The sequence below is a fragment of the Symphodus melops genome (genome assembly GCF_947650265.1).
Source record: "Symphodus melops genome assembly, chromosome: 9".
NCBI classification, from domain to species: domain Eukaryota; kingdom Metazoa; phylum Chordata; class Actinopteri; order Labriformes; family Labridae; genus Symphodus; species Symphodus melops.
The window spans coordinates 3258279-3274775 of NC_136699.1; the positions used below are offsets into that span (position 1 = coordinate 3258279).

The 16497-nt window shown below is 40.6% G+C and overlaps 2 protein-coding genes across 4 annotated transcripts; one reads left to right on the forward strand and one right to left on the reverse strand.

The window, feature by feature from the left end:
* Positions 1–2142: 2142 nt before the first annotated feature.
* Positions 2143–4726, forward strand: lbx2 (ladybird homeobox 2). The gene is made up of 2 exons (XM_079352530.1): positions 2143–2837; positions 3619–4726. Exons 1-2 carry the CDS (start codon positions 2513–2515, stop codon positions 4083–4085), a joined length of 792 nt encoding a protein of 263 aa, XP_079208656.1. The 5' UTR covers positions 2143–2512; the 3' UTR covers positions 4086–4726.
* Positions 4727–10928: 6202 nt separating this feature from the next.
* pcgf1 (polycomb group ring finger 1) lies at positions 10929–16079 on the reverse strand. Of its 3 annotated transcripts, none has more exons than XM_079352625.1 (9): positions 15961–16079; positions 14561–14666; positions 14283–14435; positions 14059–14130; positions 13543–13648; positions 13383–13425; positions 11544–11627; positions 11266–11346; positions 10929–11111 (listed from the first exon to the last, which is right to left on the reverse strand). In XM_079352625.1, the coding sequence occupies exons 1-9, from the start codon at positions 16045–16047 to the stop codon at positions 11061–11063; spliced, it is 783 nt and encodes a 260-aa protein (XP_079208751.1). In that variant the 5' UTR covers positions 16048–16079; the 3' UTR covers positions 10929–11060. The 3 variants fall into 3 exon arrangements, with proteins under 3 accessions (XP_079208751.1, XP_079208750.1, XP_079208749.1); XM_079352624.1 differs by having other exon boundaries at positions 11544–11630; positions 14561–14663; positions 15961–16077; XM_079352623.1 differs by having other exon boundaries at positions 11544–11630; positions 15961–16077.
* Positions 16080–16497: the final 418 nt, after the last annotated feature.

The following is a 16497-nucleotide window of genomic DNA, read 5'->3' on the forward strand; positions in this document are numbered from 1 at the left end:
AGCTGATTGGACAGTTGTTTGGGGAGGTCTCGGGGCTTTTCACGCTTACACTGGATTTGATGTTAATAATCTACAGCAGCCTGTGATGCTCCACGGTGCATCTCTGTCCATCAGAATATTCACTCTAAATTAAAAAAGAGGCCATCTCTCACCTTTAGAGATGACTTTAGTGAGTATGAAAAAGGCCTGCAGGTAAAGTGTGTGGAAACGAAATACACATTTAATCGAAAGATTTAAATTTTATTTCTTACTGTTAAAAACAAACAAACAAATAAAATAAAATAGTGATAAAAAAGAGGTAAACAATCAAAGATAATGTGGGTTTCTATTAAAAAGAATAATCATTTCATTTATTTAAAATAATATTTTATGTATTTATTTTGCAAAAATTCGCAAAAACATTTTGTGTAATTCACAGTTAGCACTGAAACTGTCTTAATATTTTTAAACTCTATTTTGTTAATTCAAGTCTTTAAACGTCAGGATAAATCTAAACCAGCGTGACAGTAAATCTGTCCTGACCAGCCCAGATTTTCAGCTCCTGCACTTTCTTATTAAAACGAGGCATGTTTCTGCCAAAATTCCCAAACTGAATTTACCCCCATAAACTCCTGCTTGTTATGCAGAAATATATATTCAAAGCAGCCTCAAAGGAAGGACCTCCAAGGCAGCTAATAGAATTTCCTGCTGTTTTATAACTCTGTCCCTAAACCAATGTCACCATATGCTCCTGTTGGCACAAGACTCTCCGCAGTGGCTTCCCGGGCGGCACGAAAGCTTTCTCCAAATGGCTCCAAAACACTCCGATTATATCAGTATTAAAAACAGTCCTTTATCAGAGATTTGTTTTATCCAGTTTATTGCCTTTGTCACAAGTTGGCAGGTCGTTTTTTATTGAGAAGATTTAACACGTGCTAATATATGTTTTACATTAATAGAAGCGTTTGTTCAGATTATCTGGAAAAATGTATGATTTTGTATTTTGATACTTTTACAGTAAATGCTGTCATTTCTAAATGTCCTTTATATTTTTCTAATGGATACAAATATATATTTCGTTCTCTCTTCGTGTTCTATATAATATCTGAACCGCATTGAAACGAATAAAGGCTTCTAAAGTCAACATCAAGTAAGTGTGTTAACATGACCATCCTTTAATAAAGCAAGGTGCGTTACCTCTGAAAAGACGTACCTGCGTCTCTCCTCGGCGTCCACCCCGGCCGCGATTCTGTCTCTAATCCGTTTCTCTCTTTCCATCAGTAAAAACTCTCATTGTGGGTCCGCAGACTGTGAGCCACAGCACGGCGTCACCTTTATTATCCGCTTGTTTCACGCTACCGCATTGAGTTACACTGGAATACTGGGGCTTTTACCTGCAGGGTCAGAGGGAAGCACGAGTGGTAAATCAAGGACGAATACAAGGCAGCAAAGGATCAGCACAAAAATAAACAACGCATGTCAATTTGAAATTTTTTTTTTTCCTTTTAACTTTATTATTTAAAAAAGAAAACGTGACCCCTCTTTTGCAGGGCTATCACACGTTTAATATTTTAAGTATCTATTAAGATGATATACAATAAATAAGAGCACTGCTGCCTTTATTTCTGCATAGGTTTTGTTTCATGTTTTTTTTTAAAGATCAATCTGCTGTGTTAAATAATAATACAAACATTTTAAATCCACCAGCTGTCATGTTGAACAGTGGACTTGTTTGCACCGCTGATTTTTAGTTGTAACAATATATTTAATGCTCTTCAAAATATGACCCTTAAATGTGGTCACTGGTCCTATATTAGGCCAAAATTTCGTACAACACAGTGTCTAATGTGCAAATTACGCATTACGCTCAATGCGTAATTACGCACGAAAATGACAGAGTGAGTATCACGGCTGGAGACCATCGTTGGCTCAGTATTCCTTTAATCTTTCCATGAAGCAAAGATGCTGGTGGCTGTATTTTAATGGCCATTTACTTTCTCTTTCTAGCAGAACACACCAGCAGAGGGAAACAGATGCATAAACATTTCAAGGCATCGTTCTCCTCGGCAGCAGCAGACTCCTCCTCCTCCCCACGTCCAATTAGTTATTATGGTCCGGCCCTTTAAGACGCAGCAGCGGGTCAGCAAGTAGTGTAGTGTTTCTCTAATTGAACTTCGCCCAATCAACAATAACTCGTTAGCAGTCGCTTTCTTCTTCTTGCTACTTGGGACAGCTTTTTCTCCTTACAGGGATTCTCCACCTCCAGCCTGTAAGTGCAGATCTACATGGAGCTAGGCAGAACAACTGCGACTCTCTGAAGGGAATACAGTCCGGCTGCCTTTCCAACTACGCCCGGAGCATGGTTATTTTGAAGGAAAGCTCTGCGGAGAGCTAAGTTGCGGCATTCGGCTGAGAGTGTCAAACATTTAGAGGGGGTCTTTGAGCAGCAGAGTAAACACTTGTGGACGCGTAAAACTACCTCTTGAATGAAATAACCAACTTTTTTTGGAAGCAGCGATTCTTTTGGACTGCAATGACCTCCAGTAAAGACATGAAGGCAGGTTCTGTGTTACAGTCCAGCGGCGAGGAGAGGAGACGGGCTCCCTTGGACCAGCTGCCGCCGCCAGCAAACTCCAACAAGCCTCTGACGCCGTTCAGCATTGAGGATATCCTAAACAAACCGTCAGTAAAGAAGTCGGTGGCCAGTATCTGTCCGCCTAGAGTGCTGGAGAAAGTGACGGGCTCCAACTCGGCGAGGAACGGGATCACCACTCCCTCGTCGCCGCTGTGCGCGCTGGAAGAACTGGCCAGCAAAACGTTTAAGGGACTGGAAGTCAGCGTGATCCAGGCAGCAGAAGGTACATAATATATGGATACGTTTATGCCACAATTTACCTTCATATAGATAGACCAACTTTAAAAGTGGTGTTCAAGGTAAACAACCGTAATCCTCTGAATCACACAGATGCGTGCTAGCTGGGCTTCTTTTGACTTTAAATGTCGTAATGAGAGGACAGCTGTGAAGGAATGCAGAAAAAGAAAAAAACAAAACACCAGACAATAAATGCAAAATGTAACATTTCGCATTTAAATTTGGATTACACTTGTTCTATGGCGTGCTAAAGATTGCTAACATAAAGCTAACATACTCTTAAGTGTTGTCAAAAAGTCAATCAGCCGTTATGGCCTAACTCATGTCAGACTGTGGTGGATAAATATGCTAAGACTGACCAATAAACCATAAGTGAAAAACGCGATTTCGGTTTTACTGCAGAAGTGTTGATCCAAACTACTCAAATTAAAGGCTAAACATGTGTGTGGCTCCAAACATGATGGATATTTACAACAGGGGATGAAATGTTTTTTTTTATTTCAGTGCTTATTTATGGTTTTTGACAGTACTTGGCAGCACTTTAAAGTCACGCTGTTTGTATAAAGACAGCAGTCTGTATTTAAAAAGTCCTTTAGTTGTATTAAAATAAAAATAGCCTGCTAAGCATGAAGTGAAAAAAAAAACATGCCTGTAAACAGAGGTCAGACCCTTAACGCAGTGCCATGTGCATGCTGTAGTTTTAGGTAAAGTGGCCCTTGCGGTTCCTTTCATGCGTCTTGTGTGTTTTCCTATTCAACCTCTCCAAGGTCGCGAGCACGTGAACGCTTTCGGGCAGAGACAGACGTCAAAGAAGAGGAGAAAGTCGCGGACGGCCTTCACGAACCACCAGATTTACGAGCTGGAGAAGAGGTTTTTGTACCAGAAGTATCTCTCTCCGGCCGATCGAGACCAGATCGCGCAGCAGCTGGGCCTCTCCAACGCGCAGGTCATCACCTGGTTCCAGAACCGCAGGGCCAAACTCAAGCGGGACCTGGAGGAGATGAAGGCAGACGTGGAGTCTCTAAAGAAAATCACCCCACAGACCCTGCAGAAGCTCGTCACCATGGAGAACATTGACGATGCCCAGCAGGTTGGGGGCCCCGAGGCCAGATCGCCCAGTATCTCCCCGACCTCCCAAGGACACCGAGCCTTCCCACAGTCCCCCTCCTCCTCCAGAGACCAAACCACGGATGAGTTCTCGGAGGACGATGAGGAAATTGAAGTGGACGATTGACAGTCATTTGGCCTGCGATTTTCATAAGCGGCAACAAAAAGAATATAAAAAAGAGGGCATTTTTTCTTCCCAACTTTTGCACGGATATTGACAGAGAAAGGAGAATGTACAAAAAACATTTCGAGATTTTTTTTCCCCCCTCTCCTCCCTCCCTCCCTCTCTCTTTTTTCCTCCATTTTAATTTATTATCTGGACTTGTAAAGCTTTCCAAGTCTGTCGTTTAAGTCTCACCACAATATTTGAGGAATATCCGGTTTCCTTGCAGACAGGCCGAACTCTTATGGTACTGTGAGACTAAAACTGTCTAAACGTTTTAATTTGTCACGCTTATTTTTAATGGAGATGGGAGGGGGGCATGGGGAGCTGTGCTATTATTTTAGTGTCATTTATTCGCATTCTTCGGATCTGCCAAATATTTCAATGAGCCCCTTCAGCCCTTGGAACAAGGTGTCAGTGTGTCCCTCCCTTCATGCAGTGTACAATTTAATTTTGTTTTGTTCTGTGCGAGAAGTGTTTCTGCAAGCATGCAGGCCTGTTCTCAGCGCAGAGGAGGCATCTTTATCCCACGTTTCCACGCTCTGACTTGTGTATATATACCAAAACATCTTATGCGATAATTTTATTGTAACATTCTATTTAATCAGCATCTATGTAAATAAAGGTTATATGATATTTCAAAGAAGCTCTCGGCGTAGTTGGATGTGTGATTGTGCAGAAAATTGGCAAAGAATGCAACACATTTAAAGACACATTTAAAGAGTGCACTTATTGGAGTGTGTCCCGAAAGGAACATTATCATTACAGCGTACTATTAATGATTTAAAGATGCAGTAGCTACATTAAAGGGATAATTAACTGTAATGACCACAAATTTATAATCTCATTGAGTGAGTATGAAATAAATAATGTAGCCGGCGTGTAAACGTGGCTATAGGCACAACAGGCACGCTTAAAATGTTTAGAAAGAGTTACACTAATGGGACTTTTATAAGAATATAACAGAAGGATTTTTGAGAGATTAAGTACATGTTTAAAATATTCATCCTGCCCTGCTTGGTAAAAAAATGTGGCCCTTTTGAGTATTTGACCCCTGCTTTCAGCCCTGAAGTGCCATGACTTCAATTAGCAGCCGTCCGTTGCCTTTCTTCCCATTCTTTTTCCGAGCTTTGAATGCATCTTGTCACAAGAAGGTCCCGGTCTGGCCGCGGTGTTAAGAGAAGCTTGCACCCTTCCCCTGCGCCATATGTTTTCTTCCTCCGTCCATGAATCGTCTTTAACACAACTAGTCGACATGATTGATTAGGTTAACCCGCCTTCACGTCACCGAAAACAGCTTCCAGCGAGCCGTGCGCAATAATGGCACGCATCTGCCACTCTTAACCCGGGTTTGTTTGGAAAGGGAGGAAAAAGTCTCCCCATGAATAGCAAATGTGTTAGTGTGAGGGAACTAATGAATAAAGCTCAATGGGAGGCTGTGGAAATGCGACGTGCTGCTGCTGGCCATTTGTAACTGTTTTCTAACGCGAGTGTGTTAAGTGTGTGTGTTTGTGAGGAAGGAGGGCTGTGCTGTCGTACGTGCTAAAATCGTATTAATATTAAAAGAAACTAAACGTTTGCACTGGTGTTAATCATACGCCATATTTCATCTAATTTATTGTTTTGTATTTTGCGCACGTGAACCAAAAACACAACTTTGCCCATCAGTCCATTTTTATTTGTCACTAAGAGATTACGCCTTATTTATAATTTATTTATTACAAATCCTCTAAACTTTATTCAAGAAAAATAGTCATTTGTGTTTCCAGCAGTCAGTACATTTAAAACTATTTGTTATAGTTTTAACTATTAAGCCTAAAGCTTAACATAAATAATAATAATAATTTTAAAAAAAACCTTTAATCTCGTTAAATACTGACGTTTGAAATCTTTACACACTAAGTTTGGGTCAGTGTTATATCTTATTTGAAGATGCATTATATATCAGGTCATACAATCGTTTGTATTTTTTTTCTAATATAAAAAAAATAAAAGACGACGTCTCAGTGGAACTTATCAAAATGAGAACATAAGGACTGAACTAAAGGTCTCGTTAGAACAGATTTCCTTTTCTTTCTTTCTTTCTTTTAAAAAGAAGAAGAAACCGAGCAGCCTCGCGCGCACAAAAGAAGTAATCGCGTGGAATCGTGGAGGTTGAAAAGTCAAGTAGGTCCTTTTACGGAGGAGGCACTCTGGACTGAGAGCAGGGACAACTCAGAGAGAGAGAGAGAGAGAGAGAGAGAGAGAGGAGAAAACTAATCTGCCTTATTCAGATGAGATGAGTAAATACGACAGGAGGGAACATCTCTGTTCAGGGAGCTAAAGGGTTAAATAAAACATCTCCTTTAATCCTTTAACAGCAGCCATTACTTTAACGTCCCACACGTGTTTGAGGTTCACTCTCTCCAATTTGAGATCTAAAATACAGCCAGTCTTATTGTAAACTTCCCACAATTGACTTATCGTAAAGAAGAGATCCAACGTTAACGTATCAGCTTTATTTCTGATTATAAAAAAAAAATGGAAATCGATCTTAAACAGTCGCATTTAAAGTCACATTCTAAACACAAGCACGTGGAAGCTCTTCAAGATCAGCATTTTATTTATTTTATTAAAAAAGGCACATTTTCTTAACTTGCTGTCATCAGACATTTAAAGAGTGCAGGTGAACGTCCTCAAACTGGATGGAGTCATTCTCTACTTGGGTCTAAAGGTCACATCTTCAGGGGGTTATTGTTTTTTCATCATTTAAATGTCCTGAAGGGACAAACAGCACACAGGCTTTCTTCACTGGAGGATTAACATGTATCAGCTTTTCTTGTGTGTGTTACAATGCTGCTGATTTGTGTGTCATCTGGTTTATTATGCTCTTTATTTAAAAACATGACCTTTATTTGGAACATCCCCATGTTTAAATTAAATTCAAGATGGTATTAAGTCTATTGGAACAACATTTTAAACATCGTTTCTTCTATAAGAGAAGAAATTAGTTTTTTAAGAGCACATATTTAGCCCTTAACTCTACAGTGAACTTGTTATGGTTAGTCTGTATTCAGAGACTCTTTCAGGGTTCTTGACCTTTGCTCTAAAATGTTAAACTGATTTGCCCTTGATGAACACATGCTGTTCTTCCATATGAAATTTAAACTCCATTTCAAGCGTTTGACCTTTATGACACATAAACACCGAGCCCTTAGTGTTTGTTCTTCAGTTGTACAGAAACATACACTGGCTTTATGTTTATGACATTATCTTAAACATTCAATGAGCACATTTACTGTTTTATTACCCATAAGGCAATGTTCTCCAAAGGAGATTAAAGATGCTACATGTGTTTAAATGTTGTGGCTGCTGCAGCATGCTAACAAAGAGGGCAGAGGCACAAGAAGTCAAACCATTATCAGCCTGTGTCAGGTTATCAGACTCTCTCACTCTGGACAAGATCACACACACATCAAAGCCTCAGGGCCTGCAGCTTCCTCTGCTTAAAAGAGCACCAAGTGCGCCACCTAGTGTTCACCAGGGAGCGATGTTCAGTGATTAACAGAGATGGTAACACAGGTCAGTCATGTTTGAGCAAAGAGGTTAATGTTTGGACTGTCATCTTTCTTTTACAGTTCAGACTACAGTAACCCACTGCAAACTTTTTTTTTTTTTCTTTTACAGTTTTCTCCACAAGCCTCTAAAAAGTTCCATAAAGCATCATGACGGTCAGTCAGTGTGCCTCATAAACATTTTAAAGAGAAGGTGCAATGCCAGCTGGCTGAAGCTGCTTTTTTACGTTTTGCGGTGCCTAAAAGGGAACTCGCTCCACAGCTTTCACACATGAAGCTGAGTGTACTTTGTGTACAGAGTACGGCAGCCATAACACCTTCTGTGGCCGCCGAGGTTTTTCTTACAGCACGCTTGCTCACCACAAAGTCATGGACTGCTGTGTAGTATTTGAAAGATGACAGTGTTTATAGGCACTGCGAAAGCTTAAATGAACAGAGATGCAGGCAAGAGATACTTCAAGATCTTAGACATGCTGTACCAATATAATCCTTTCTTTGTCCTTTAAGATCCTTTATGTCAATATTAAATAAGAGTCAACTATATCAATCAATCAATCAATCTTTATTTATATAGCTTCAATTCATAACAGGCGTTATCTTGAGACACTTTACAAAAGCAGGTAAAGGACCTTACTGTTTGTCTGTTAACATTAACAAAAGAGCAGGTAACAAGACCATGCTCATCGTTATGTTTACAAAAAGCTGGTAAAGGACCTTACTGATGGCTAAGGACCTTACTTATGGCTATATATGCATGCAATGCATGTTGTTATAAAGTGCATGTTGCCTCCTATAGAAAGGTAACATGCTTCCTTCAGTGTGCCTTTAGATCAGCGGTTCTCAGCTAGTCTAGCCTCACGACCCATCACCGACTCCTTCATGAGAAATCTAGACCCACGTTTTTGATATTTTTCCACCAATCAGATTTGTTGGATGAAAAAATGGTTCAGTTTGAACCTCAGCTCGGACGGTACAAAACGTGACAGCACAAAGAGACGGAACAAAATGAATATTTTTTGAAAATTGCTAACAAAGACCGTTTGACCTTTTTTGTTTTTTTCCAGAGAAGCGTTCACGACCCACTTTTGGGTCCAGAGCCACCAGTTGAGAAGCACTGCTTCTGATCCCATTGTCCTGAGAGTGACCTTTGTTAGGTGAAGACAGAGAAAGGCCAAAAGTTAGTTCATGGTGAACCCTAGAAACAGCATTTAACTACGTCATCATGCACGAGGTTCAGATCAGCTGTTCATTTTCTTTGGGTGATTTTGTTTTCTTAATTATAAAACAGTTAAATATTTTTGCCTTCTCAGCCTTTTGAATACGAGTGAATGTACCTTCTTGAGCATTTTAAACATTTGAATTTAGGAATTTATTTGAAGGATTAGTATTCACCCCCTTGCTTTTAAAGGGATACTTCACCCATTTACATGAAGCTTTGTATCACTAGAAACATGGTTGTAGTGTTGAATGGTCATGAATCCAGCCCTCATTTGGCCCTGAGACGAGAAAAATGTGTTTTTCTTTGCCTGGAAGTTTTCTTCATGTGATGCAAAAAGCGTCATATTGCATCACATGAAGAAAACTTTCAAGCAAAGAAAAACATTTTTCTCGTCTCAGGGCAAAATGAGGGCTGGATTCACGACCATTCAACACTACTACCATGTTTCTAGTGATACAAAGCTTCATGGAAATGGGTGAAGTATCCCTTTAAATATAGCATAATCATCACTAAGGATTTTTTTTAGATGTTTAACACATTCGAAGCTTTGTGACACCTTCACTAAAATAATACCCTGCAGTTACAAGATCCAAGACAACGTCCAAGTCCCTGAATATCTCTCGGATTACAGCGAGGTGGATTATAAAAACGGACAGAGCATGACACAGCCGTAAATCTGCCTCGAGCAGGCCGAGTGTCAGTGAGAGACGAGCACGAGTGACGAAGGCTGCCAAGAGATGTGTGTGGACGCAGAAGGAGCGGAGAGTTACATGGTCGAGGAAAGAGACGCCTAAAAATACTGCTGCAGTCACAGCTTTCCTCCCTGAAGCTTGTGTTAGCTCGAGGCCAATTAAGTCAGGATCTGTGATCCAATGAAAAGTGACTTTTTGTGGCCAAAATGTCTGAAGGGTGTGATCAAAATGTTGCACCACCACCACAAACAAAGAGTCGATGGTAGAAGGCTTGAAGATGGAAGCAACCAGCAGAGGAAATTCTTCTCTGCAGCGGGCCCCAGAAGAGAAGAATACAGTATGTGCAAAGAAGATGACATTCCTGCAGTGTATCCTGCTGCAGAAGCAAAGACAACTGCAACCAAGGAGATGATTTATTCTTCAGTAAGACAATAACCCCAAAGATAAGCCAAAGCTGACAGGTATGGCTTCAAACCAACAACAACCGGCCAAATCGGAGTCCAGCGTTTCTGTCAGGACTTTTAAATTACTGTTCTCCCACAATCCCCTGAAACTCAGCAGAGACGGAGCACATTTCAGAAAAAGAAAGGGGGAAAAAATGCAATGTGTCCAGAGGTATGAAGCTCCAAACTCAAGATTTGAAGCGCTAACAAAAGGTGCTTTCACGACTGATGATTTTTTTAACCTGCACGTTTATCTGGGGGACGATGTCATACTACAACCAGGCTCAGACGGCATTTTGAGTCCGATACCGATATCGTCATCAGGGAGAGAAATCAGATACAGATGTATTGGCTAGTACCTTGATTACCTTCACTCTGCAGAGACAGATATCGATAAACATTAATGTCCCTTAAATGTAGTTAAACCCTTCTAGATATATAATGCCAAAGAGACAGCCACTCAACTGAGAAGAAACCGTGCATTCATCACCGCTTTACACTCTGGAGAGTGATGATGATGCTTGTAGTAATCCATACAGCACCCTCTGCGGGTGTCATACAGTTAAACACCTTTTAAATGGTGAAGAAATGTCGTACCATCGGTTCATATGTGCAACAAATATTCGACACAGATAGTCACATGACACGGTCATATCAGACGATAAATCAGTCAGGCTCTAACTGCGGCTGCAGAGTTGTACCAAAACATTTCTTAAAGAACGACATCCAGAGTCAGAAAAAAAACAAAAAAAAACAGAAGGATGAAGTCAGCGATGATGATTTTGTTCTGTGTAATAAAGATTTCAATCAGCATCAACACAAGTATAAATTATTAGAAATTGACTTCATGTCCGAGATACAAAGTTACTTAAGTATATTAAACGAATCATTTCAAACAGTTTTCATTTCAAATTTAAATTTATTTTCAAAAATACAAAACAAGGAAAATAAGTATATGTACACAAACACTATTAAAATAGAATATGTATGGTACAAAATATGTACAGCTGTCCCCCGAGTGAAAACGAGTCCTATCTGCTCCGCTTGTCCTTGATGGTATAGTGAAGCACTAACGGCTGCGCCTAGGAGAGAACACAGATCACAAGTGAAACGTCTGTCAGTGCTGTTCAAGGTGAATTCATTTTGAATTCCCAGAGTAGAAAGTAGAGAAGTAACCCAGGAGAAAAAGTTGGATGTGTGACATTTGTCGGGACAAGCTCAGTTTGTGCATCGTACCTTTCCAAACCAGTGTGAGAGCCATAACCGCTTCATGGTCATGTGATCGGGCAGAGACTCGTTATTGAACAACATCTGGACCTGGAAGGAAGGAGAGCACACAAACAGGTGTGAAAGGGGAACATCTGTGCTTACCAGGCTTCAAGTTCAAGAGTGCATTTAAAGGTGTATGACTGTGCACACGATGGGTGATAATAAGAATGATTCATCATGAGCTCATTTTGAATTAGCACAATGTTTACCACAATGTCTCAATAAAGTCATAATGACAAACGTACCTGGTGTTTCTCCACGTTTAGCCGATGACAGAGGACTTTCCGTAGGTGTCTCACCTCCGCTCTGACCGAACAGCGAACAAACTTCTGCTGCAGAGGAAAGGTCAAACAGTTATGAAGACTGAAGCTCGCCGTTTTGATTTACCACAGGTTTTTACATATTTTAAACATGTAGTAAACGTCCCTCTAGTTGTGGATGTAACACTGCAGCTCTCAGAAGTGATTTGAGTTCAGACATGAAGAGTGTGCAGTAAAGTGCCACAGGTATGACCTCTAAAAGCCATTCCAACATGTAGAGGAATATGATGACCCAGCAGGACACAGATCAGCGTGCAGCAGAGGTTACGGCTCTAATTCAGACCCAGAACGCTGTGTGGACAGAGCATGCTTGTGAACCTCATACACGTTCACACTGAGGTTACAGAGTGAGTGGGCCGCATATCAAGAGAGGTCTGGAATTAAAGCGACGACACTGCATGTTCCCATTACGTTGGGTAACTTTAGACAACAATAAACAACATTTTGATTCCATGGAAAGGGTCAAAGAGGACATGATGACATCCTGATGTCACCTGATCACTCCATAAACTCAGATCTTGGATGACTTGATGTAAATAAGTGGAGAGCGCAGACACGAGCACCCTGATTGGTTAGATTCCCCCTCTGACTCAAACATGTGAGATAAAAGAATCTAAACTTCTTTCTTGTTTGACAAACAGAGTCTCTGAGTCATTAGTAATTTAAATGTCTTTAAATTAGGCCATTGTGAAAACAAACAGGATTTGGTTACTATGCAGGCATCTGTTAAACAATGGCACCCTCTACTGGCCAACTAAAGTCACTGCAGTCAGAAGACGCGTTGATCACAGTAGAGCAATAATTGATGTATTCTGTACCTTTGAGAGAAGTTGCTTTCCCTGTGATCTTTGTTCAAGTCTTTATTCTGCTCGTGCTTTATACAATCCCACTACCCTCGTTACCACACACACACACACACCAAACACACATGTTTGACAAATGAGCCTGCCAAGAGGATTGAGCCACGGTGGGAAAACTTCCAGCGATAACGGACAAGCTCGGCATTATTTGCAGCTTAGTGGGTTTCATATTAGAGAGCAAGCACTTTTCAAAAGAGCATAATTAAAGTGGCAGTATGTAAATGTTATTTAAGTGACAGCTGGAAACACAATAAACACACATACACTAAAGCAGAGACATTAAGAACTAAAAGTTTAAATTGGGCTTTCATTAACGAGCAAATCCAACGTTACTGTTTAAAAAGGAATATTCAGCATTTGTATTTTTTCTTTTTTTCTGCTGCATGTTTTTTATGGACGGAAAGAAGGAACAGAGAAAGACGGTCAGCTTACTCTAAATAAAAACTGTCTGATGATTGTTATGTTTTGGTTAATATGTATAAATACATATTTTTATTTTTTACTTAGAGTCAGCCCTAATGATAAAACACTGAGTCACTGTCCAACAAGGAGCGGTTTGTTGGGAAGGTAAAAATGAAGATCTGCCTCTGTGGCGTCTCTTTGTTAGTCCGAGGCAGCCGCAGTAACCGGCTGTGAGAGCAGCTTTCTGCTGCTGCTGCAGATGTCATCGTGCCGTGTATTTGTTTTGCAGTTTGAGGCTGAGAATGACTTGTCAAGGCATCAAGAAAAAAAAAAAAAAAAAAAAAGTCCCCAGAGACACGTTTCACACGATTGTGCAAAAAAATGTGACGCGAGATGCTAAGACAGCATCCGGAAATAGCTTCAACAGTTTCACTACTCGTACTGAAACCTTGCTAAAATGAAATGCTAAGCATATCAAGGACCGACAATTTGTGTTACTCACCTGCAGTGCAAGCTTCGTCTTGTCTTTACCAGCAAGCGATGAACTGTTAAGACAGACAGAAGTTATCAGAGACTGTGGAGTCTGTTAACGTGTCCAGCTTGTTCCTCCTTTACTTGACGAATACAAACAGATTAAATATGCTGACAAGAGAAAAGCTCACCTTAGCCTTTCTAAACAGAGTGACACCTGCTCATCATATCTGTAGAAGTGTGCTTTTGAATGGTCGAAGCTTGTGTACGGTAAACCTGCGGCATCGGGAACGGCGTCTGCAATGGAGTTACATTTACAAATCAGGAGCAAATATATAAATAGAAATAGTTTTTAAGGAGTTCTCCGAAAGTGTGAAAGCTGTAAATGTGTCGTCGACGGATCAAACTTTATAACAACTCAACCGACATCGACTTTTGCACAGGAAGTTGTAAATGTTGCATAAAATTGTCAATAAATGTCCAATTAATTTTTGTGTGTCACACACACACACACTGGTGCAGCGCTGTGACACAAAAATCTCACGCTGTCGTAGAATCAGTATGTTCAAAGACACGGTGACAACTTTTGCAAAAAACACAGATAAAAAAGCACGAATGCATGATCACACACAGACAAGCAGAAAAACCCTGATCCAGTTTCCTCTCATCCCAAACAAAGGTAACAGCAGGCCACGTCGAGGACTTACCGTCTCCAGACGGCTGGATGACTCTCTCTAACCCACGCGACTGATAAAATTCCTTTATTCTTTTGTCTTCACCTGTTCAAACAGGAAGGTGGAAATTAGACAAACATGGCTGACAGTGATAAACTATAAACGCTTCAAAACAGGTGTTTAACTCAGTGTTCAAATATTGACTGTGATGTTGGGACCTTGTGCTTTATGTGCAGAGAACAGGGCTGTTGACTTACTCTCCTGCAGTCCAGGCACCAGTTTGTAGACAATGTCCTGCATCACTCGATCCAGTTTAAGGTTGAGTAAAGGCTGCGTTTCATGAATTTTGATGTTGCACATGGGACAGTACTTGCTCGTTTGCAGGTATTTCACAATACAACTTTTACAGACTGTGGAGAAGAAAATCTTGTTATCATTCTGTGATCAGATAGAAGAGGGCAGAGAGACTTTAAATGAAAAAAAAAAAAAAACAGTAGAGCAGGTGACGACACAGTCGAGCTCTCATTAAACTCACAGGTGTGCAAACACTCCGTTATTGTTGTTGCATCTATGAAGTAACCGGCACACAGGTAGCAGACGATATGTTCGTTCAGGTCCTTGATCTTCAACTTCACCTCCTCCTAGGCAGAATAAAGTGGATGAACAGCACCTCTACATAATGACACACGCTCTGACTATCATTTACGTGACTGATTTAGGAGAGAAAAAAAGTCGATGCACCAGAAACACAACGAGCATTAACGTGAACAACCTGACAGCTACTTCTTCTATGTTCAATAAAAACAAACACTGTTGCACACTGCAGCTCCGCACCAGCTCATTACACTCCACATTTTGCATTTATAATCTTGTATTCTGGTTTTTCTCCCGGCTGAGCTTTTGTGCGTCTTGAATGTCCCTCGGGATCAATAAAGTATCTATCTATCTATCTAAATTCAGGATGCACATGTGTATAATTTTGTGGAAGAATTGCTCTCTCGCAGTCTTGTATTTGGGTCATGACGTGAGGAAGTGTCTCTTCATTCAGACTGTGCTTCATCTGGACTTTTCGAGGTGTGCTCAGGTAAATCTGTCCACGTGCGGAGGCACTCCTTCACCAAAGGCAAGGCAGGAAACTGCTTGTAGCCCCAGACTAGTGGTAGTAAATGTTGATGTATTTGTTCTTATCTGTAAAGCACTTTGTAAACAGTTGTTTTTAAAGGTGATATATAAATAAAGTTATTCGGGGGTTAGATAGCATAATAATCTACTCAGTGTCTTTAATCTGTCTTGTATATTTTTTTCAAATTTAGACCTTAAGAAAGAGGCGCTTGCAAAAATTGTCTTTAGGTGTTGTCATGACGACAACCAAACACGCACACCATTTAGCACGGTCACCGATTCAGCCGTAACACCTGCAAAAATTAAAGCTTAACGTTAAACTTACATTTTATACAGACTTTCTGGATGTTTGAACTTTTTTTGTGAAGAAATGGTGTGAAACTCAAACGCAAAAGGGACAGCTTTTTGACTAAACAAACTGATTTAACTTCGGTTAAAAGCGCGATGTTTCCCTTCGTCGAAGAGGACAGCAGACTCGGGAACAGATAAACCAGACGCCCGTTACCGACGCTATTAACTTAAATTCGGTTAAACTGAAAGTTGATACCGGAAGACCTGATGATGAGAGCTGATTTGAGTAAAAATAACGATATGTTAAGATGACGTTTGGCACGCTGCTCTTCTGTTCAGGCAGAACAACACGGGTCGACTCCCACCATCTGCGCATGCGCACACGCGGCTCCTCGCTCTCTCTCTCAATCAGCACCGCGGAGACGACAACGATCTCCGGGCGATGCGCGCGTCCAGACCTGCTTCTGCTCCCCACCTGCTCCCACCCCGGTGCCGGTGAGCTCCAACAACATGCCCGCTCACCTCGTTCCGCAGCGGGTCCAGTTTGTAGACGGACTGTAGCTGGTTTCGTAGCCGCATCGCTATGGCCATCGGACCTTGCTCCGCCATCTTTGGGAATTATCCTTACTTCCGGGTAAAGCGGATGTTGTATTTGTGGAAGCCAAAGAAGGCGGGTCACTGCCAAATATAAAATGAGAAAAAAAGTTAAATAAATTAACGTTAATGTGGAAAAAAAAGCACAGAAAGCTACTTCACCATCACACGAAACAAAGTAATTTAACATTAAAAAAAATTTCGCACTCTGCATGCTAATCTGGATCTTCCTAAAAAACAAAAGAAAGCTCATGTAGTTTTTTTTTTTATATACTGTAGGTATTAATTTCTATTAAAGATATACAATGCTATATAATATAAGATGAAATTACTTCTGTACCATTATCTAATAATCTATAATTACACCAATAATGCATGTTCCTATCACCATAATAGAATTAAGTGGCTTCTTAATTTGCCTATAGAGTTAGTTTGTGGACCTATAATAAAAAGAAGTGTATACAA